The 25265-nt window shown below is 29.0% G+C and overlaps 1 protein-coding gene across 1 annotated transcript in view; it reads left to right on the top strand.

The window, feature by feature from the left end:
* The window catches only part of LOC129962594 (calcium uniporter protein, mitochondrial-like), a 483918-nt gene extending 458969 nt beyond the window's left edge, over positions 1-24949 (top strand). Inside the window, exons 4-8 of the mRNA XM_056076397.1 lie at positions 11433-11603; positions 13655-13759; positions 18144-18304; positions 21748-21951; positions 23587-24949. Of these exons, the coding sequence (XP_055932372.1) occupies positions 11433-11603; positions 13655-13759; positions 18144-18304; positions 21748-21951; positions 23587-23775 (830 nt within the window). The 3' untranslated portion in view covers positions 23776-24949. The remainder of the gene's footprint in view (positions 1-11432; positions 11604-13654; positions 13760-18143; positions 18305-21747; positions 21952-23586) is intronic.
* Positions 24950-25265: the final 316 nt, after the last annotated feature.

The following is a 25265-nucleotide window of genomic DNA, read 5'->3' as shown; positions in this document are numbered from 1 at the left end:
AATAAAAAGAAAAAGAAATGATTTTTTTTTTCATTTCATAAGAAATGAAAATTAAATATTATAAATATAAAACACTTTTTTAAAGAAATGTTTTTATTAAATTATTGAAAAGGAAAGTAACGTTTTAGAAAAATTAAAAACTAAATATTATAAATATAAAACACTTTTTTTGAAGAAATACTTTTATTAAATCATTGAAAAGGAATGTAACGTTTTAGGAAAATTGAAAACTGATATTATAAATATAAAACGGTTTTTTTAAAGAAATGCTTTCATTAAATCATTAAAAAAAAAGTGACTTTATTTATCGAAACTCTGGAAGTCGAAGCAAAACATAAAACCTTGAGGCCCAAAAGACAATAGAAAAAGTTTCTAAAGCCGCAATTAATATACCATTAAAAAATTGAAATATATAGTATATTGAATAATAAATTATGATCTAGCTGTAATATTTTACTGATTTTGCAAAACATGAAATTGGCTCAAATTTACTTAATTATATCTGAAAGCGTATTTTTTTAATTACATTTACTACAAGGTTCCATTTTTTTGTGTGATTGTGTGATTCAAAATTACTATAACAATTTCATTTAATTCAGTTTTCATAGATATTTTATAAATATTTTCATAGATATTTTATAAATATTTCCTATAATTTTACGAATAAATTTTATTCCAAATTAAATATTCTTTAGAAGAAACCGCCTTGTGATAGCATATAAACGAGGTTCTGGGAAAGTTCAGTGCTTAAAAAAGAGTCCATTTATTCAGTGAAACATTTAGATTTAGATTATTAAACAGTGATAACATTTAGATTTACGCTGTGGAAAATAGAAATTACTTACGTAAAATATTGCAATTTTGTATTATGAAAATTCAAAAGGAATTCTTTTTCAGGGTTGATGGATATATCTAATACTTCTTATATTTTAATTGTTTCTATAATTTTTTAAAATTTTCTTTATAATATTTGCAATCTAGTTCAAAGAAAAAATTTTAGAGCTGTAAGAATTATTTTTATTTCTAAAAAAAAAAAAAAAAATGAAATAGCTCCTTCTTTAAAAGTTCCACATCTTAAATTTTTAAGAAGTTACATTAATTTAATAACTTCTTGATACATTCTATAAATCAAATCAATGTAAATCTCATTGCATCGTTCTTTGCCTAATGAAGGAATTAACTTCAAAAGGTAAATATACATCAGAAAAATAAATAGTTAATCATTTTTAAGCCAGCACAGTACATTTTGCTATCATAGACAGTGCATATTATTACTTCAATACAATTAATACTTCAATACAATTAATTTCATATTTCAATACAATTAATTTCATATTTCAATACAATTTTAATTTAATTAGAATAGAAATAATTTTATGTTATTTTTTATTGACTTTGAGAATTTTTTTTATTTATTAATGATACATAATTGCTCGGTATCTGCGTTTGAATTATTTAAATAGATACTTGGTGATTATTTATACTATAAAAGTTGAGTATTTGAGACGGACCAATTGTACTTAGCAAAGTGCTGATACAGTTTTAATATCAAAAATGATACAATTTGATTTTCTTTGTTTTACTTATTTGCAACTAGTCTAATAATGTTTTTAAAAGATCTTCTTGTATTTCCTTTCAATCCACTGGCTCTAGGCCTATGCCTAAGGGACTAGAAGGAAATCAGTCGCATGAGTCATATGACATATGATTGTAAAAATCATTACTTTTCAGTTCCATCAATTTAGAATTAGACGACTGCCTCTTGTATCGAACTTATATATTATGGATACGGTATTACTTATTTTTCACATATGATGGCTTTACGAAAGCCATTTCCTTCGCTTTATTGCTTGGCGACCGAATAGCGACGTAAATTCTGCGTATGAAGCCTTGTATCAATAGATTAAAAGAGATTTTGATTGTACTAGAAGTATAAAATACATTATTTTGAGTGACAGAAATGGGTCCCATTTGCCGTTTATTTATTTATTTATTCATTCATTGCATTTAAAAGAAGAACTATTGGGCGAATGAAATCCGCCTGTGATTGAAAATATCGTCTGCATTTATTTCATATATTTATTTTTAGAAACATGTTGCAGGTTTTTGTTACTTTATTTCGATTGGGCTGCTTAAAATCAATTTTTCCCTGAACCAACTTCAAGAACGACAAAGCTAAACTTTTAAGTGATTTCAGATTCATAACGATATTTTGTAACATCGTCATTTATCATTTATTTCAAAAACGACTTGAACTTTTTAAATCCAAGTTGAAAAATAATTAATTTTAAAAAATTTGTTTTGATTGAAGTACTACTTATTTTTATCACGTAAGATGAATATAGACCGAATGCGACGGACAAAAAATGCATCGTAAAAATATCAGATTATATACTCTTAAATAAAGTGAAAGCTTTTTATTATTTCTGAGTTCTATATATATATATGTATATATATACTATTAATGCTATTAATAATAGCAAATGCTATTATTAATAGTAAGTAATGGTATACCATTAATAATAGTATTTTCTAGGAGAATAAAATATGCATATCACTTATCACTTTCTAAAAAATTATCTCCAATATCATATTGTATTTCGAAAACTTTCCGAGAAAAAAATGATTATTGATTACCATGAAACAAACATTTTTATCCTTAAATTATATTTTTATTTATGAGGGCAAAGAGTATTGTTTATTCATCTTTTTCTGAAGATGAATAAATAAATCTTCTTTATTCATCATCATCTTTAATCATCATCCTTTTCTTCATTTTTTTTTTTTTTGTTCTTATCTCCACTAATAATAAAAATATGTGTGGGCTTATGTGCGTGCGGTGTTTGTACTTAACAGGTTAGACCGTATGACCTAGAACTGAACTTGCAGATATATACTTCGAAGAATAGAAATGTGCATCTCGGAACGATTTTTATTGAAATTTTGACGTTTTTCCGCGATAAATTTCTAAGATATCATTACACAAAAATAATTTTTGCACCATTTTAAAATTTAAAAAAATTAATGGTATCAATTTTATTTTCATAAAATTTTTAGTCTGTTTTGTAGATTTGTTTAACTTTGAAAAATATATTTAATGCATTTGCAACAATATTTTTATTGTTGTGAATGAAATTAATATATTTTTCGTTTTTGCTACTAATTTCATTCTGCTTTTTTCCTTCAATTATTAATGGGTAAAATATGAAGCCTCATCTTATTTTGCCATATTGAATAAGTTTGTGTTTAAAACATTTTTTTTAAATATAATTTTTGAATACTGTGACAATTATACTTGACATTTAACTTTAATTAATATCACAGCTCGCTCATTTTTAAATATTTTATATCATCGTTCTTTTAATATGCCATTTTGCTTTCTTATTATAGTACGCTGAATTTTTTCCATTGTCGCAGGAAAATTTTTATTGTTTAATTCTCTGATATATTACATAATTCATTAGATATATTGTAGAGCACAAAACTTTGATATTGAATTTTTTTTTTCTTCTATCCTTTTTTACGAAAGTTTTGATTTAGTTACCGTACTTCTGGATAGTTGTAGTTCAGTCATTTCCCGTTCAAAAAAAGGAAATTTCAGTTGAAATGACAAAATAATAATAATAATAAATAAATAAATAAAAATGCACTTTTACAATAAAAATAACTGTATAAGGTTCTGAAAAAGTAAAAGTTACATGACTATTAAAATTTGAAGTTTAAAACGACTTTGTTGGAAAATTCATTAAAACTAAATTGCTTGCCAGAGACTCAATTGAAATTTGAAATAACCAATGACCCCTGCTAACTAGCTGGTCGCCAGGATTATAATATATATTTTTAAATTGTTCAAAGAACTTTTATTGCAGCTCTTAACCTTTTAAAATAATAATAACAAACATATTTTTAAAAAATAGAATGTTTTCTTAAGAGAAATTGAGTAATTGAAAATGTTTCGCTGAATATTGTTACGGAAATTCCACTCGGTCTACCGACCTTTTATAGCTTTCGAAGTATGACTTAGAAGGTTCTCGAAGCATCAGCTTAAATTCGCTTCCTATTCGTCCTCTCGCCAAAATTCCTGAAGGTTCTAGTATGGTCCATTTTGACGCCAAATGGTCACCAAGCCTTGGGGTCATTGATCCGGCGCCAGATCAACATCCTATAGAGCTCTCCGTAAAACTGTCTTTCCTACGGTGGAATTAACTGTACAGGGAAGTAACATTACGGATACTTAATATGAAATCCACCTTTATTTATGTCGGATAGGCTTTATATCTTATTTTAATATAAAAATTGGTAATAATTTGATCATAACTACTAATACATATCACTGTAACCTTTTCTAACTCCCTAATTTTCAGTTTAAAATATAGTTTTGTAAATATCATGTGAGCTATTGTTACAAACTTGTCCATAAGTGCACTGCTTGTAATCTATAAGGGCACTACTCGTCACAAAATTCATGTAAATGATTTCATGCTTCTGAATAATTATTTTCAACAAAAATATCCCTGCTAATAATTAAACATTGTAATTCTATCCTCTAACATAAAAAATATCTTGTTGTTGATTTGTTTAGGTAATATGATCAAAGAGAAAATTTTATTTCTTGGTACTTAATTTTATTTGATTTAATAAGGTTTTTTTTGTGTACTTTTCTATTACGACGACTGCTTTAAGTTTTGTGAAAAGAGATATTGTTCAGTAGTTAGAACATCCATTCCACAATCCAGAAAAACATTCTTTCTTGAATAATCATTGTTCATTTTTGGAGGAGGCGAAAATCTCTCCTAATGATCTCAATTTGTCTCTGATATCGGAGATAGAAAGTACATCCAGATTTATCGGATATCTGTATCTTCTAACCAGTCGATACTTGCACCAGAAAATCTGTATCTTTAACCCAGTCGATACTTGCATCAGAAATTCGGGGGAAAAAACTTTATCTCTCTTTCAATGTCAGTTCTGCTCTTTTGTCTTTTCTAATATATGCTAAAGATGCAGTCTTGATTTTTTTTTCTTTTTGGCTTTTTATATCCCATCATAAGACAGACCCAATAAATGCTTCTCTTAGTTGCCAGGTGACTTTATCAAACTTTTATGCTATTCCAAAATACCCTACTCCCTGGAATTATGAATTTTGAGATTGTATCGTAAACATTAATCTTCTTTTTTTAAGAAAAATGTTAAAAACGAATGACACTGCACTTGGAACAAGACATTTTATGAATATTTGCATCTTCAACTGTTTTCATTAAATTCAACAAGTTTCTGAGAAATTCAGTAATATTAAGAAGCACACTTACACCCAAAAATAATGAAGGCAATTAAACTAAGGCTAAATTTAAAACACTGAAAAAGTATATCTCATTTCATCCTCTTACCATAATAAAATCGCCTTTTCATTCAGTAATGTTTCTTCTTAAAACCAAAACAAATCAGCGGAAGTAATTTCCCTGAAACTTTTTTTCATGCTTCCTAATAATGCTGTTATCCCTCCAAATATAAAAATTGTATACCTCAAGTAAACCCGTGAACACCGTAGGTGCTCAAACTTTTATTTTTATCGTCTTGATCCTGAGCATTTTATGTTTCATAGTACAGTGAAGAAAACCACATAAGCATTTTCTTGTCGAATGATTGAAGCCAAAATTTGGCACAAATTACAATTTTAGTATCAAGATCACGTGTCAATGTTTATCTCAATCATTGCGTTTTGGGCTGTTGCATTTATGTACAAACCAACAGATGGTCATCCCATAGTATAGATAAATTTGATTTCAAATTTGATGTAGATCCATACTTTAATTGCTAGAACTGTTTACCAGATTTTATCCATCTATTTCATTGCGTTTTGTAATTTTCATACTCACTTGAACTCAAACAGACAGATAAACTAACGTCACGTGAATAGATTTTGTTCAAATTTCAACAAAAAAAAATCTACAAATTTCCTGTAGAAACCATATGTCAAATTTCATCCGTCAAGCTCACTACGCGTTTGAGTTTCGCATTCACAGAATGACAGCCAGACAGACAAAATTCCAAAAATATGTGTTTTGGATTCGTGGTAGTCTGAAATTGGAGATTTGCCAAAATCTGGAGTTCGAATATTTTAGTAATTCCAATACTGTCTCTTTGTATACATCTTGTGTGAGAAAATAAAAGTAAGTATAAAATGTGTATTAAAACATAGTAGTCATATATATATATATATATATATATATATATATATATATATATATATATATATATATATATATATATATATATATATATATATATATATATATATATATATATATAATGATATTTTAATTCTAATTTCAATTTAATTAATTTTCAAGATTTTATCTTAATTTAGCCCAAAGTAGCTTCATTCTAAAATATTCCCTTATTTCGTGATCCAATTCCACTTTCGGTTTAATTAATTCCTCTATAAAATTAATGCGCCATCAGTACTATGTCTCAAATGAAAGTGATCCCTTCGGTGCCCTTGAAAAGGTGTCGAAGGTCACAACGTGTATTGAATTGGCGCATAGCCGGAAATCCTATGTTATATAAGACTAGTGATCATTTGTTTCGGCCCTTTGTAAATAAATTGCTTTCCCGAGATGGATAATAAAATGAATTTCAAAATATAACATGTCTCTTCAACGTCTTCGAACCTGCATTCTGCTTCAACCAAAAAATATATTACATATATATTGTATTCTACATTTTTATTTTCTCGTAAATGAAATATGCAGTGAGAAAATATTGTAGTAATAAAAAAATGGAACTCGAAAAACAAAATGTTGGCTTATATTTGTCTGAGAATAACAAACCACTTTAAATTTGACGGATACAATTTGGCATATAGGCTTTACATCAAATTTGTAGAATTTTATCAAATTTTAAATTAAATCCATTCAGAGGAAGTGCGGCTCTTCCAGTGCAAACGCACACGATAACTATTAAAAGTAAAGAGTTAGATAACATTTCACATGTTGATTTAACTTCTAAGATATAGATTCATTTCAAGTTTGAAACCAAATCCGTTTAAGGATTGACCGTCTGTCAGTCTCTACTTTTGCATGTAAACTCGCTCATTTAAAAACATAATAACTACAGTAAATAAAATAATTAAAAATACAAACAATATTATGAAATTTCGAATAAATATTATTTCTGAAACAAACTAAAAATACTAAAAAAATTATTTCTGAATCAAACAAAAAAAAAGATACAATTGTATTTAGAGAGCGCTAATGCTGCTACTACTAAAACACAGATGAACTTAACCAAATTAGTAAAAATACCAAGTTAATACAAGCAAAAAGAATGAAAATAAAATAAAAAAAGAAGTTAAGAATCCGGCCTGAAGACTTTCTCAAGGGTCACCCTCAGGCAGGGATTCAAACAAGGGATTTTTTCTGTGAGGGGTCTGACTTTCGTCCAACAATATTGACCCCTCGAGACCCGAAAATCCCCTGAAATTGAGGCCCCAAAGATAAATAAGTTGTCACATAAATAAAACATTAAATTATAACTTCCAATTTAAGCGAAAATTATTAATTCGGGTCACGATAGATCAGTATTGTTGGACGAAAGTCAGACCCCTCACAGAAAAAAAAATCCCTTGTTTGAATCCCAGTCTGAGGGTGACCCTTGAGAAAGTCTTCAGGCCAGATTCTTAATTTCTTTTTTGATTCTATTTTTAATCTTTTTGCTTATTAACTTGGTATTTTTACTAATTTGGTTCAGTAAATGAAATTGCATTCACATTCTTAGCATCTCAAATGCAAATTCTTATCAAGTTTTGAAAAAATTTGTTGAAGTATTAATCGTCTGTTGTTTTTATCTTTTCTTTCATACATTTAAATACAGGGATTTAAATAACTGAAATCTGCTATGGAAACTTGTAATTACAATTGTCGTTCTATGTAAAATTGCGGTTTCAGTCAATAGGAAAAGGGTGTAATGTCTTATTCGTTTTATTTACCACATCCCAGCGATTATTCGCCAAAATAAATCACCAAATATCAAACGCTAAATTCATGCCAAAGATCGGTATTTCATAAGTATTATTGCCACTGCCATAAATTAATATACAAGTACTGGTATTCTTCATTCTAATATGAAATACACAACTTTCATATTGGGACTCTAAAAATAAAAATCTGAGAAATCGTGGCGTTCCAGCTTTCCCAGAGGTCCACAATTTTATGTAGGGGAAAGAATAAACACCTGTATTAGAGATTATAGGAGAAAATTGGGGGGGGGACCACTTCCACTGATTTACTTGTTCGTTGAATACAGAAATTTCGACAGAGATATGTGTCAAAAAATATAATTTGACTAGATGTTTGCTGTAACTTGATGACACATAATATTAGAAAAAGCGGGTTTCAAGTGACATGGCAAATGAAATAATAAAATAATACATTCGTTACAGGAAAATAATAAATTCACATAGCGTTGGAAATTATATCATGTTAATTTTATGCGAAAACTGTTTATACTGCGCACAAACGATAATATTTTAAAATGAATTTAATTAAGAAATATAAAATTTTTATATTTTTCTTTACTCCTTTCATTTAATTTTATTTCACTACGTAAATATTATTTAGATAGTTTTAAGAAAAGTTTTGTCACTTTTTTCGTTTTTTTTAAATTTAAAATTACTTTTTAATTTTACTTGTGCATTTTTTTATACTCTATATACTGAAATCATTTTTTTTTTTTTTTTTTTTTTGCGAATGATCTTTAAAGACGCGATCATCTAATTAGATAGATGGTAACAATATCAGGTGTGAATCTTACAACGAACATAGCCAAGACTCATATAGAAAGATAATCGGGAATGGGAGAATTAAGTAGCAAGATAATCGCTAATGCGAAAATAAAGTAGCAAGATAATCACGAATGAAAGAATTAAGTAGCAAGATAATCGCGAATGAGAGAATTACATGGATAATCCAAAAAAAATAGATGAAAAGAAACACAAATTTAACCCGAACATGTTTTTGATTTTCTTTTTTACTTTACATTAGAGGCTTACACATATTATTATCTTAATTAGTAGTATATTTCTGTAGTTATTAGTTGTAGTTGGTTAGTTGCTGTTATTGGTTTACCTTTTTTACAAATAAAAAAAAATGCTTTTTCTTGTGTGATAACATGCATAAAACATTTTAAACGTTGCTTCATTAAAACTGTGTATATTTTAGAATTTATTATACATATAATTTCATTATATGAACTTCGTGACTATTATCTTGTTCGTTGGGCAGTTGAATTATGGTATTCATATGCACACTGACATTTTATTTTTTTACTCAGGAAAATCTGAAATGATGAAATGAATCGAAATCGAAAAATCTATTTTTTTTTCAAGATCATAAGTTTTTTTTTTATATATTTAATAAATCAAAAAATAAAAATATGAAAGTTAGCATGTTTAATTCTCGTTATGTTTCGAATGCACACTGCTTACTGTGAAAGTTATTATTAGAAAACTATATCGCCTGTGTTCAATATTCGAATTACAGGGAATTTGAATGTTTTGCAAAAATAATAACATACAAATGTGAATGAAATATGGAATCTTTCAAAGAGCCTTATAAAGTATTTTTGCCCACAAAAAGACTGAAAGATAAATAGAAACGAAAAGAATTGAATAGAGCTATAGTTATGAATAGGTAAAGTTTGAGTAATATCTAAAGAGAAAAACTTAAAACTGTAATGTTTGAAATTCTTTTGAAGAGAATTGTTTCCAGATAAAGCTTTCAGTAAAATTAAATTTTTCATTTTATGTTATCAGATGTATTTTATGTAATTTTTTTTCATGATTGAATGTTTCAAAATATCTTCCACACCTGGAATCAAAGTAACTTACAAAATTGAAATAAAATACAAAATATTTTAAGACGCTTCAATGATAAAAATTTATATCGCCACCTTATTGGTATTGTAGAGATTCTTTTTATTGCCTTGGCCAATTTTTGTTATTTAACTGATCCAATGAACAAAAAGCCAATCGAAACATTTCATTTAAGTGTTCCTCAACTCGTGTGTAAAATCAGACTAGTTTTATTACTTCCTCATATTGAAATAGTAATGCTATATTTCAAGCACATTGCTTTGAAGAAAGAATTGGCTGGTTTAAAACTACAGTAAAAATGGCAATAAACTTACTGATTGTAAAATAGAAATTTTTGTCTAGATGTAATAGAAACTAATCTTGAAAATTTTGCATTTTTATCTTAAAGATAATACAACTGTACTGAAAAACAAAAACTCTACATTCTTTTAAGCAAAAAAAATTTACTATACATATGTGGTGATAAATGTGTGGGGAATCTTTGTTGAGATAAATAATAGTAAATGGGAGGGGCCTTGTTTGATAGAGGGTTTAACACAACACAAGAAGGAAAAGAATGGTAGCTGTACCCTTTTTTTTAATAAGTAGCTCAAATAATGGCCGATATCGATTGAAGCTTGAAAGTTTTGATTTGTCCTCCATCGTAGAATAATGTCATTTGTCAGGCATTTCCTTCAGTGTTTTATAATGATGATGTTTTGAAATAAGTTTGGACCTTAAGAAATCAGTCTGTGCGACATTAAATTCATCAGACCAAATTAATTAGAATACTACATTTAGCAACTTGAACTGGCTTGCACACGTTTTGTACATGCATCTTGTCACCATTTTTACTTTTTCGTATTAGAAGTATATAAAGAGAAAGTACTGAATTAGTTCAAAAAGCATTCGAACTCGAGTTTTCGACGAATTGATCGACATTTGTCTGAGAGCACGATAACTCAACGCTTTGAGCTAGACGAAGAAAATTTATTTATGGATTTAGCAGAAAATCGCTAGATAGATCCAACTAATTTGACGTTGACTCTCTATATGATTGACTTCGGCTTGGACAACCGGACTTTTATAGTTTCCGGTGCAGAGGAGAAGGTTCTCGAACAGTCACGCATAATGGCTCCTGTTGGTCCTATCGCCAAAATTCCTGAACATTCTAGTATCATTAATTTTGTCTACAAAGTCGCCAACTTTATTGCCAAGCATAACAATACACACACACGTAATATATATATATATATATATAAATTATGCAAAGATTTTGTAAACTGTTACGTGTCTGTTAAATTTATATCATTAAAAAGATATTTTTTTTAACTTTTAAAACGTTATGTTATCGCAGAAAAACATCAAAGATCAGCTTAAATTTTAATGAATTGAAATTTCATAAGAATTCATTCCAATGTGCACATTTTCTTCCTCCAAAGTATATATGTGCAAAGTATACTAACTCCAGATCTAATCGGTTTGGCCTGTAGTACGCGAACGTACACACAAATACATACACACTTTACTCTCTATTATTAGTGAAGATATGACCCTTCTATGTTTTTCTATCTCTTGACAGAGGTGACTGTGTTCTACCAACGCGGTCTGCCTGTGATCACGGTGCCTCTGCCCTCTCGCCGCGAGAGATGTCGATTCACGCTGAGGCCTGTCACGTCGACGGTCAACGACTTCCTCATAGACCTCCAGAAGGAAGACAAGGGAATAGACAGGGTCAGCGTTCAAAGTACAGGTAACTCTTTACTTCTTTCGTACAAATAATAACTAGCAGATGATATGGTAATCTGCTTAATACCATACGATGATAGGGTAATCTGCTAGAAACCATACGATGATTTGGTAATCGTACATGTATAAATAGTAGATGATAGCCACTATTTAAAACTAAGTTGTGGAAGTTTCTCGACTTAGTGTTTGAAAAACTGAATCCCAACAAAAATCAGATCTTGATTTGTGGAAGCCAAACTGAAAATAAAAGAGGAGTGAGTGACATGAAGTAATCTAGTTGAGGCGCATAATTGCAACTTATACTTTCGATGAATTTCCTGAATTGCTATAATAGTTTAGGATATAAGTTATTTTACGCGATAGAATAAAAAAAAAGTATCAGTACTTATGGCTTGCACTCATGGTTGATTCATCCAAATGAAAATGTCATTATTTGAGCGCTTAACAGATATTTATCTTGAAACCGCCCATCCAAGCGCTTTAAGTTACAATGTCGTAGTTCCTGCCATTTCTTATAGGAGAGATTTGAGCTAATAATGTATTATTATGTTATCGTTGCATTATTATTGCAAAAGAAAGTAGGTCATCATTTTCGATACTTTTTAAATCATACATTGAATTTAAGATTTATTTGTTTCGATATTGAATTGCTTGATTTTTCCTTTTTTTATCGATAGTTTGCATTCGAAAAATTACATGAAAAACACAACTTGGAAATTTATGACCAAGTGGAATCTTAAATCCGCCTGTACTTTTAAAGGAAGTGTGCCATTTTGAAAATAAAAAAGAAACTCTTTGAAGAAAGAAAGCACTAAAGTGAATTCTGAGAATGCATTTTATGAAATTATTTCTATCTCTGCTCTCCAATATAGTATCAACTATAAAAAATAACAGAAATTTATATGAAATTATTCAGTTTGCAATTATTTTGTTTCTTTGAAGATAAATATTTGTATTATTCCAATTTTAGTTTTTATAATTATGATGAACAATTTTTGAATCCGCATATTTTTTTACTACGTTAAGGGCACTTTAACATTAAAACAGACCTCGAAATTTGATCAAATTTCATCTTTTCTAACCTAAGAAAAAATTCTTAAACTTAATAGATTTTTTACCATAATTTTAAAAGACATTTTATCTTGTAATTGTGAATTTTTGAGTATGTGAAATAATTTTCATTAATTAAAATGTGAAAAAAATATGTTCCGTATGAATATCGAAGACAGAATTTGCTTGCGGGCGACGTTTTTCAGAAAATAAGCAACTTATATTTACAAATGTTATACCAATTTACACCAAAAGAACATAACTTGATAATCATCCAAAGTGATATATATTTTAATGGATTAACTGGAATTGTTTTTCTTTTTATGTTGAAAACATTTTTAGCATATTAGCAAGCGTTAAAAAACTTTGCATAATAATGTTTGACTTTGCATGATTATTTTTATTAAGTGTTGTGTAAGAACCTGAAAAGTTTCATATTGATACGATGAACTGTTTTCGTTTAATCTTGTGCTCGAACTCTGAAAATGTAGTATTGAGTAAAATGACTTTAAAGTAAACGTTTCTGAGTGAAAACTCAACAGGGGCCTTTACGTTTTTGACTATATGTTTTAAACTAATTAACGTACACATGTGCAATACCAAAAAATATTCAGAAGGGTTTCAGCTATGAAATGAAATCATACAAATTTTCGAAAAATTAAAGATTTAAAGGTCCTTTAACCCTTTAAAATAAATTTAAAAAGATTCCATCAAAATTTGCCTGTTTTCAGACAAAACTGGAGTAAACTATTTGAACGATATTAAAAGATAGGATAAATACATTACACAGAATGAAGAAAAATATTCGCTGATATGTAAAAAATAGCATTATAATTGTTGATGTTCCACGGAGACAAAAATATACGAATTTTTCTAAATCAAAACTTACTCCAATTTTGGTTCTTGTTACAAAAAAATAAATTAATGCATGAATCATAATATGCATGGTTTTGTGAATCAAGTATTTTTGAAGATAATTACTTTTTTTGTTGTTATTGTTCTTAGACGGGACAAGAATAGCTTCGTCTACGAGTATAGCTTCTCTCATGAACGAAGATTTTCATCTCATCATCAACGATTTCGTCTACCTGGTCAAGACACCAGCGCTGGGTTTGTATTCTTTATTGTATTTGAATGCCAGTTGTCTAATACAATTGCAAAATGTTGTACAATCAAACTGATATCATTTTACTCTGACACAAATGACTAAATCCTTGCAGTTATACAAGTATCCGGAATCAAACTTAACGAAAATTTGAGATCAGATACTTAATTTTTCCAAAGATATTTTCTAAACAAAAAAATTAAATCTCAGTAGTTATAATTATTGATAAAGAAATTGAATATTTAGGCTATTTTATACTCATTTCAAAGGCTGTATACAGTATATACAGTGGCTCAAAAAGTGGAGAATACACCTTACTTTTACTTGATAAATCAGATTTTCAATATAAATAACACATTACCAGGAAGTGCAAACATGCTTTAATTTTTACGCATAACAAATGGTTTAATTTAGAGTAAAAATAAAGAAAAATCAACGAAAAACTTCTAAATTGAAAAGTTTTAGAAGCATTTTAAATAAACATACGCAGAATTTTGCCTCAAAAAATTGAGAATACACCAATGAAATTTTTGCAATATCACGCATAGAAACAAAGTGTCACTATTAAGTTGCATGTCTTTTAGCTCTTATAATGGCCAATTTGGGTTTAGATGGAAATTCCATTTTCCCGCTGGACAACGACCGCAAACAGAATGCACGTAACGTCAAAATATGGTGTCTTTTTCATTGTAAATAGCAGTTACACGTACCTCCACAGTAGCCTGACATCAATACCAATGAATATCTCTGGGCCACACTCGAAGCAGTGGTCCAAAAACACAAAATTAGAAATAAAACCCGTTTCAAACAAGTGGTGCAAGAAGAATGGGGTAAAATATCTTCAGAAACCACCAAAAATGGGTCGAATCGGTACCACGACATTTAGAGGCCATTATAAAAGCCAAAAGACATGGAATTAAATGCTGACACGTTCTTTCAATGTGAGGTACTTCAAGAATTTCATTGGTGTATTCTCAATTTTTTGAGGCAAAATTCTTCGTCTGTTTATTTAAAATGCTTTTGAAACTTTTCAAATTAGAAGTTTTTCGAGGATTTTTCTTTATTTTTACTCTAAATTATACCATTTATTATGTGTAAAAATAAAAACATGTTTGCACTTTCCGGTAATGTGTTATTTTTATTGAAAATTGGATTTATCAAGTAAAAGTGAGGTGTACTATCAAGTTTTTGAGCCACTATACATTGCAAATTAATATATTCTTTCCTTTTTTTATTATTTATTGCGAATTTGAACAAAAGGAATGGAAACATTGATTTACGAAAATTACATACAAGTAATTCGTGGAATTTAAATTTTCTAGAAGGAATGTTTTTTCCAAAAACAGAAAGTAATGTAAATTTTTCAATTGATTTAACGAAAATCATATACAAGTAATTCGTGAAATTTAAACTTTCTAGAAGGAATTATTTAGTAGACACGGAAAAGAACCAAAATTTTGCAGTTTATTTAAATTTTTCTTGTGATGATTTAATATATGTATTGAATTCAAGTAAAGTAATCTCATATCAAGAAAAAAATCTTTATATCTCTACAAAAGTCGGTTTCTCAATGTTTTATTATGAATTCTTTTTCCTTATTCGTTTTCTTTCCATTCAGCTGTGTGGGTTAAGTTATCATATGTAGCGGAAATAATTTTTTTTTCTATTTTAAATGCTGTTGTTATCTTCTATACTTTAATAAAAAATCTTAAATCATTTTATTTTTCATTACTAAATACTTTTCATACATTTTAGTTTCTTGGAAATATGAAAAAAAAATCGTCTACAGTTTTTTTAAAAACCTTACATACGCAATTCTAATTTGCCCTTTATTAAGTAATTTGTATTGTAGTATTTTAAAAGAATAAAGTTTCAGAATCTTTCGTCATTTTTATAATTCGATTTATGAATATGAAAATCGAGAGTCTATTATACACAAACGAAATTTTATTCTTTGCTATTCTAAAAGTTTTCGCCTTTTAATTAATTTACCTATCGTTCTATGGCGAGAATTTATATATATATATATACTTAACGGTTTTAAGAATTTTTAGCTCATCAGTGGTGAAATTTGATCCGCATGCGTGAAAGGATCAAAGTTGTTTGCCTACTTGTGATCAAATTAGTTTTAAGAAGATATTCTTTAGCGAGCATCGTAACAGTGTAACTTGGTTGATTTTGCTTCTAAACCATTAATTCAGCATCAGTGGAAATAATTAAATTCCTTTGAAAATAACTTTTTCCAAATTAGTTCAAGTTTCTAGTAGCATGTGGTCAAATAGGAGTATAATGTATTTCTTATGTGGAAATGAAAGTTTTCCATAAAATTAAATTTACATTTTGAAGGCTTTGAACTGAATTTTTGAGTTACAATAATATTATTTTGTATTTGGTAACAGCGTTATTTTGGAAATGAATTCTTATTTTCGATCAGCAACTTTCTGAATTCCGCTAGAACTTTAAAAATTAATTCCTAATAAGTTCGTATGAATTATTTTTAATAGAATTTGAGAAGAGGCTCTAATATAATTATTCTTCACAAGTTATGTTTTAAAGAAAATATAATTTAATCTTGAAAACAAAAGTTATTGAATCCTATTAATACAAATACTGCATAACATCTTACATATTGTTCAATACTCTAAATGCCATAAAATAACATGAAATTATCGTAGCAATAATGTAAAGCATCTTGTACTATAATAAGAAAATGTTTATCTGTTGTGACCTTTGCCTTTTTATGTTGTTTAAATCACATGCGAATATTTATCATCTTAACAGTTTCACTTAAACATATTTTTTTATTTCACAAAGTATAAATTATTAGATATTATGAAGCTCTAGATAAAGTAAGCAATATCGTTGCAACGAATCTAAAAGACCGGAATTGCAAAACAAGCATTGAATGTCTGAAATATCTCACCTTTCGGCTCTGATTTATTTTTGATTTATACACTTGCTAAATTATAATTAAACTTCCCTTACAAACAGCATCACACAACGCAAATGGGTGAACGGATTGCAACGAAATTTGGTATATAGATTATACAAGAGATGCGGTCACGGAATTTTGAAAAAAAAAAATTCAGTTCCAAAATGTCCAGCAGACGGCGCCTTTTCCATAAAAACATTAATTTTAACACAATAAATGGTCAAAGCGGAATACAAAAACAATATTAATATTTATGGCCTAATTCCTGATCATTTTGTCATCGAACCACATTAAGGGTAATTCAGCCATCTGACTCTCCGACCCGTCACGAAAACACACGGATTTAAACTATAAAAACTGAATGACCGGACCACCGCAACAGCAACACTGGCGGGAATTGTGGTTGAGCCCTAAGGGCCATCACCGGCCACGGTACAACCCTCCCCGAGGGTAGTACGTCCCGTCATCGATGGGAGGAGTCAGATCCTCCACCTATTTGTTTACCTTCCAGGGTGGCAAAATCCAACCACCATGTTGGAAGCATCTCATTCTCATTTTAAGGTGCCCTCCCGAAAGGGGGGCCATTAAGTAAGGGTAAGGGAAAAATAACAGTATGCTGTTTGAAAAAAAAAACAGTTCAATTTGCAGAAACAAGTACAGATTAAGACGAAATTGCACAAGAGAAGCTAATCGTGTCCAGGACGATGTAGGGAAAGGTGCTCCATGTGACCACCTTCATTCACCTGCAAAATTTGAAGTCGATGAACAGTGTGGTCAACTTTAGATCGTAAGTTATCAGTTTCAATGCTTCCCACATAAAGCGTTATGAAGTTCTTTAAGTCATTCAACGTCGCAACGAGATACCGTCATCATTACAGCCGGAAACATCGACATAAAGCATGGCAATGACTGCAAACATTTCTTACTTTAAACTGTTTAGTATAAAACTTCCTCTTCTTCGTAAGCCTGCAAATCTCTTCATTTTTTTTTTTTTCCTGAAACTGACAGCTTTTCCTGGTTTTACATTTTATTACGCATAATTCTTGTCTGGATGATTAATATTGTTTGTGTATTCCGTTTTAGTCATTTATTGTGTTAAATTTAAAGTTTTTCCAGAAAAGGCGCCCCCTAGTGTACATTTCGGAACTAAAATTTTTTTTCTAAATTCCGTGAGTGCATTTCGTGTATAGTCTGTATACCGAATTTCGTTGCTATACGTTCATCCGTTTGCGTTGTATGATGCTGTGTATATGGGAAGTTTAATTATAACCACCCTGTATTTAAATTTAGCAATCGTTTTTATTACATAAGCAACTGTGAAAGTAAAATTTAGATTTCCCTTTTTTAAAACTAATGTGTCCAACAATTTCTTTCTATTTTCTTTTTAAAATATCTATTTTTCCTTAAAATTAAATATTTTACATTATTTAATTATTTTTCCCCTAAACCATTTTCAGAGGAGATACCCTCTGATCAGGTTGAGTGCCTCTCTAGCGTGCGAGCTCGTGTGGCCCAGCTGTACGAAGCCCTGCACGTTGATCAGCATCAGCTGGACCAGCAGAATAAACTGCTGGGTCAACTGGAACATCTCAAGGAAGAGCTAGCTCCACTAGAAAAGGTTTATTATTTCCCATTTCTCTGTGGATTCTGTATGAATTGTTTCTGTGCCAGAATTCTTCATTGTGTGCTAAGATTCTAGATGTTGATTATCTCGAAGTAACTTAAAACTCCTTTTTGTTAGCTTATTTATATACTAGTGAGTCAAATTTTTGTTAATGTTTGCTAAATGCAAAAATATGACACAAAAATAATCGAACCACTTATTTTATAGTGAAACGAACGACACAAAGCTGTCTCATTTTCTACTATTTGTCCATCTTTCAAGTACACTTATCGTTCTTGCATTAATAACTTTAGCTCACTGGCGGATTTAAATATTTTTCAGCCCCAGTTAACTCTTTAAAGGGCCATTTTTTTCTACTCATATTATGTTAAAATATTTTTAGGCTTGAAATTAGTATAAGAAAAGGGATTCATTTCGCTTATTAGATGAATTTAATTTGATTAATTAATTAATTTGGTTAATTAATAATTAAGTAACAAATCAAGACACATCGTTTTGTCTGAGATAAAGAACTGAAGCATCCAAGTTTCTGACTTACTAAAAAAACTTGTCAGAACTTACGCCAACCTACATAATTTCATACAAAGATTGATAAGTTTGGTGGGAAGCATACTTCTCACGGCCCTAGAAAGGGTTAATACATATTATGAAATCCCTTCTTTCATAAATTGATTTAGTTTCCATTTCAACCCATTTTTAACATATTAATGATTTGTTTTAAATTAATCATTTTTATTTTATTAACTTTTTGAAAATATACATATTTTTTTATTTATTTATTATGACTCCAGAATTCTCTCCATCCATATTTCTACTCAATATCTACCGAAGCAGATGCTCCTTTTTTATTAATTTTCTAATAACCAAATAAACGTATTGAAATATATCTGAATCTAGCCAATTATTCTTAATTAATATGCTTACCACATTAATATTATTCTAATATTTTATAATTTATAAGATTTGTATTTTTTACAATTTTTTTTATTTGGCCATTTAAAAATGAAGTTTTTCAATCTCCGCGCTTGTGACCTTCTCTCAGACTTCAGATCATCTAATCTGCTATCGGAACGGCTGCTATCTAATAGCTATCTAATCTGCTTCGTCGGAAATCTAACAGCGCATTAGTTAAAAGTAATTCGTTCGTGTACTCTCCGGAAAAAAATGCTAAGTGAGCAGAAGCAGCAGCATGTTAACATGAAATTAGACTTTAAGTCTTTGAAAATCCGCGACAAAATATGTCGGTCATGCAACAAGTATACAGTTGTTTCCAAGCATATTCAAATTTCTGACAGATTTTAAAGGTTGAATGAGAATCCTGACAAGATTGATTCTGGTCTGAATTGCCAATTCGACAATAGATGTATTTTACCTATTGATTTAGTACCTGAAAATAAAGCAATTAATTCACAATATTATGCAAGTTACCTTACTACTGAAATGAGTTTGAGGAAAACTATTTTGATCTTTGAAAAATTAGCTGCTGATTATTCACCAAGAGAATGCCCCAGTCTTTAATTTAATGTCCAATAAGATGTTTCTGGTCAAGTTTCGGATCTCCTTCTTAGAGGAGCTTGAACTCTATTCATTTGGTCTCTCCCAATGTGATTCCTTTTGTTCTTCAAGGCTCAGGTATAGCTAACAGGAACTAGATTTAAATGGTTAGTTTGTAATTTGCTAAATGGTTTATGACACATTGGACAAGAATACTCTATCCCATGTAATGCATAGTGTTTTAAACTGCATGAACTACCTAAACCAAAATGGGACTAAAATTTATTGTTCACATGGTTTTTGGTGACGTTTTGTTTTTATGACAAAAAAATACGATCCCTTCTCCATCTTTTCGTAAGAAGGAGATATTTTTATCGCCATTCTTTGTGAATTATTGAATTTTTAAAGTATATTAGAATTCAAGAAGCTCATTTCATAAATTCATGTACTTTATAATCTCACTATGTTTATAATATATATAAATTTGCTGTTGTAAGTCAAAGCAGAATAGATCACTAGAGGAGTGCAGTTTATTGATTATTATATTCTGGTGACCAGTGTGTTGAAAAATCTTTAACAACTATTCTGTTCTTATAAAACAAAATTCTATCATGGAATGTTATAGAAGCATGATATTTCCTATAATGATGTAAATGTTCTTCAGATAATATCAACTTATCTTCATATTATGCAGATAATGTTGGTTTATCTTTAATTTTATCTTGCATTATTGATTGATGTGGTCTGTAATAATATCTGAACTTAAAAAGTTTGCATCTGTAAATAATTTAATTCCTATCCAATAATATGAAATTCCATCTGGCATTTAAAATTTTATTTATTTATTTTTCGAAATGTTTTCAACCATTCATATTTAATCCGTCACAAAGGAATTAGAGAGTCAAATTCAATAAACTACTATCAGATCCATCTTTCATACTAGAAATGCTTTGTTACAAAAAATTTATTGTCCTCTGGTTAGTTTAAAAATGGCTCATTAAATATGATACTGAGTAATACTAAATGCTGGTTTTTATAAATGAATCATCAAGTTTTAAGATATTGTTTATTTAGAAGCATAAAACTTACCAAAAAGGTTTTATGCATAAAAAAAGATGCATATTAGCAACTACAAATTGAAGGAACGAATTCTTGTTGAACGAATTTCTGACGAATTATTGTTCAGACGAGAATCTTGTGGCCATATTCGCGCACAATTGAATATTGTAGAATGTACTTGAGATATTCACTGAATCGCTGAATATCTCTAAATATCGCTGAAGTTATCTCAACAAGCGATGTCTGCTGTGCTTATACATCAATCATATTTATAGATCTGACATTTCTAGGTAAAAAAGAAGGTTTGAAGTACTTTAACGTAGCTAGCATAATTGAGATTCATGTAGCCCTATATAATGTATCCACCAGAAGTGAAAAGGGATAGTAAATATACGTGAACGCAAAGTGACTTTACTCAGTGTCCCGGTTCTTGTTTCTCTTGAGGTACAGTAATGCTTGCATGGTTGTGTTAGATACATCTTCAGTAATGATATATTTTTATTATGAAAGATATTGGTACATTGACCAATGACGGGAGCCATTCCAATTATGGTAAGGGTGAATACATTATTCTAAGATAGCCATTTTATTACAAATTCTAATATTGTATTCTAAGATTGCCATTGCAGTCGATCACTCTTATTCACCAGATGGTTTAGTTCTAGGGCATTGTGATATCTTTATAAATTAGCCTTGTATATTAATAATACAAGGTTTGACGTACTTTATGACTTCAAAAAGTGAAAACATTTTTTTATTGTAATTGGAATATTGTAATATTTCTAAAGAAATTAATTTTTACCAAGGGTATACTTCCATTTACTTAAGTTTGTACTGCATTAGTCCTTTTCTTCATTATTTGTGCTCGTATTTTTTTCTACCAGAAAAAAGAAGAATTGCTAAATAAGGCCCAGCGGAGATCTACTGCCTTGTCGTGGCTGGGCCTGGCGCTGATGGGTGCACAGTTCGGCGTTCTGGCTCGCTTAACCTGGTGGGAGTATTCGTGGGACATTATGGAACCCGTTACCTACTTCATAACATACGGGACCACGATAGCCATGTATGCCTACTTTGTACTTACACGGCAGGTAATTGTCCGTTCCTTCTTTTAATTTTCAAATTCGTAAATATTCAAAAAAATGTATTATTGCCTACTGCCAAATAATATTTATGATTAATTTGTACATATCTATTTAGTATTACATAAATGTATTCATCATTTTGAAATTCTTCGATTATTCAACTTATATTGTTTATATGATTATATTAACAATTCGGCATATATGATTAAACTTTAGTATTCAACCGAAGAATATATATTGTACATTTAGCCTGACAATTTTGATAATTGGAATATGCAATGTTTGTGTGTTGTATAACTTAGGTATAGATTAAAAGAAGAAAAATATTCCAGAAATACAAAAATGAAATAAACTCTTATACAGTAAAGTAAGCATAAACATAAAAATAGAGAAAAAGGAAATTACATTAGATAATGACTATTATTCAGTGAGTTCTTGCCTTTAAAAATGGATACATATTAGCAGTAAATATGCAAATAAAACAGTAAATATGCAACCTATTTGAAACAAATTTCTCTGCAGTTCAAATGTTGTTAAGTTTCCATTCGTACCATTCATAAATTATCACATATAAGTAGCAATATTTTTTTTTCTTTCCTTTCTGAGTAATTAAGAGATATTTACGGGAACTGAGAATAAATTCTACAATAATTAATTAAAACATAATTTAGTAATTTGCTATATGGGATGATTTTAAATATCTCATATTAAATTCATTTATATATTTAAGCATAGATAATTTAATATGAATCTTATTTTCATAGGAATTTTATAATTTTTCTATTTTTTTTTTCTTTATATTTTTAATGGAATTTCTTAATTTGTAATGGAATTTTTAGTATCTTATTCGTGATTTATACACGATACAGAGAATTTTTTTGGTTATGTTGCAAGAAACTCATTTGTTTTAATATTTATTTTCTTAATTATACTGCAGCAATGCAGGACAAAAATTAATAAATCCATTGCTAACGTGCAATGATTTAGTGAAATTTTAATGAATTTAATCTTTTTCTTTAAAGTATTTGTATAGAAAAAATAGGTAGAAATGTTATTCTGTTTCAGTTTGCTGTCGCATTATATGCACCATTCTTAATCTATATGATTTAGAATCTAATGAACGAAAAGTTTAAAAAAAGAATACATTAAGTAATTTTTTGATGCTTGTTTCGAAATTAGAAAGCATCTTCATTAATTATTATTGAATTATTTAAACTCTAGAATTAAACTTATATACACATCTTTAGCATTCACCATGTTCTCTTTTATAAAATAGCATTCTTATAGAAAAGAAATAGTTAAAAAGAATTTTAATATGGAAGAAAAACTTTTAAGTACAAATATTTTTTGTTCAATTATATCAAAACACAATTATGCCATTTTTGAAATCTCAAAAAGGAAAGCTAAACATTGCATCCAAAAGTCGAAGTCTTAGTTATAAGTTTTTAAAAAGTTTTCTCGTTGGTTATTGAAAAATTGACGTAAAGGTAATGAATTTTTCAAATGTCCTTTAATTTAATTGAATGTTGCTGGCACAACCAAACCAAACACTTACACCACAAAGCATCAATCATTAATACCCATCGTATAAAGAAACAATAATGTATTCTGTTGTACTAATTGCCTTTCATCTCTACTTAGGAATACGTACTTCCTGACGTCAATGACCGCCAAACTCTGTTCGGATTTCACAAATTCGCCCGCAAGTCGGGTCTGGACGTACAACGCTACAATAACCTTAAGGACAGCATAGCGCAGGTGGAGGAAGATTTACGCCGCCTAAGAGATCCTCTTCAATTACATCTTCCCATTAAAGAGCCTCGAAGATAACCAACATGCTCCCACTAGCTTTCTGTACAAAGAGAGTGATAAAATCCAGTATACCCCTGTGCCGAGAATGTTCTCCGAAGGATTCGATGGACTAGAGGAATGCAGTTTCACCCGAAAAAGTATCATCACAACTCTCTTAGGTCTTCAGTAATTACCCATTAGAACGAAAGGGAAAAATGGCTTATTTACAAAAAACGCAGACGATTTTTCAAATAGCTTATTTAAAAAAAGACTAGTGAATTTTTTTAATTAACTTATGTAGTAGTTTATTGAAAAAAAATCGTTTGCCCGTAAAAAAATTATTGGAACTCTTTATATCGGTATACATTAAAAAAAAATTTGACTTTTGGAACTTTTATGACAATTGGGATAGTTTAAATGTTAAAACTAAGCTTAATGTTTTGTTGAAATGAAGCAAATTCGGTTAAAGTATTTCAAGAGTCTTTTGAAATTGTGTGATTTATGACACTGTTATGATAATCAGCTTTATCTCAATGTTGAAACTTAGCTGGATGTTTACAATAAGTGACACCTTTATATTCTTAAAGTTACTACCAAATGTACAATTAACTCTTTTATGCAACTATATACAAATTATTCGAATTCTAACATACTAAAACAAAATTCTATCCCATCTCAAAAGTTTAAATCAATTAGAGTAGTTTAAGACAAATCTTGGAAGTGTTCTTTAATGCTACTGTTTTTTATCGAAGCTTTTTTGGAGAACATTGTTGTTTTTCTTGCGGTATGAAAAAATATGCAGAACTAAAAACTAATGTATAGTTCTGCGGTTGTGGTTTATCACAGCAGGAAATCGTCTGGGTATGTGGAAAGAATGAAACTGTTAAGATTTAAAATATGGAATGTTGTTACTGTTTAGAAAAATGTTAAAATATAACAAAAAAAATTGTGGAATTTTATGAAAATCCGAGCTGGACTGTTGTGAATTTCTAAAGGTATGTCGTACGTAAAATTCCAATGTATTTCGAATTGTATAATTAATATAGAATTACTTTTTAGTGTAAACACAATAATTATATTTATTATTAATAATAATAATTTAAAAAATTGTACAATCATTCAACAAATCAATAGAAAAAAATAAAAAGTTTGATTTATTAAAATCAACATCTTGTTCCGTTATCAAATTTTAAAAAAATTGCATTTCATGTTTTTCACTTTTTTTATAAAGACATAAAATTTACATTTAAGAATTATATACACAGTATTTTAAAATGTGTTGCATTTATAACTTCGTTTTTGTTTATAATGTACTTACCAGATGCTCAGTCTATTTCAGTTAAAAGATTTTTTTCTCTATTTTTAACTTAATCAATTTATTATGTTCTAATGGCAAAACTTTGATGTTTGTTTTAAGAATTCATATACATTTTCATTTATATTAATTATGATTAATGCAATAATTCTTATTGTAATTTAGAGAAATGAAATTGCATAAATATTTCTAAATATATCATCTAACATTCTGA

Source organism: Argiope bruennichi, chromosome 3 (assembly GCF_947563725.1).
Source record: "Argiope bruennichi chromosome 3, qqArgBrue1.1, whole genome shotgun sequence".
In the NCBI taxonomy this organism is placed as follows: Eukaryota; Metazoa; Arthropoda; class Arachnida; order Araneae; family Araneidae; genus Argiope; species Argiope bruennichi.
This window is presented reverse-complemented; position numbering and strand designations above follow the sequence as displayed.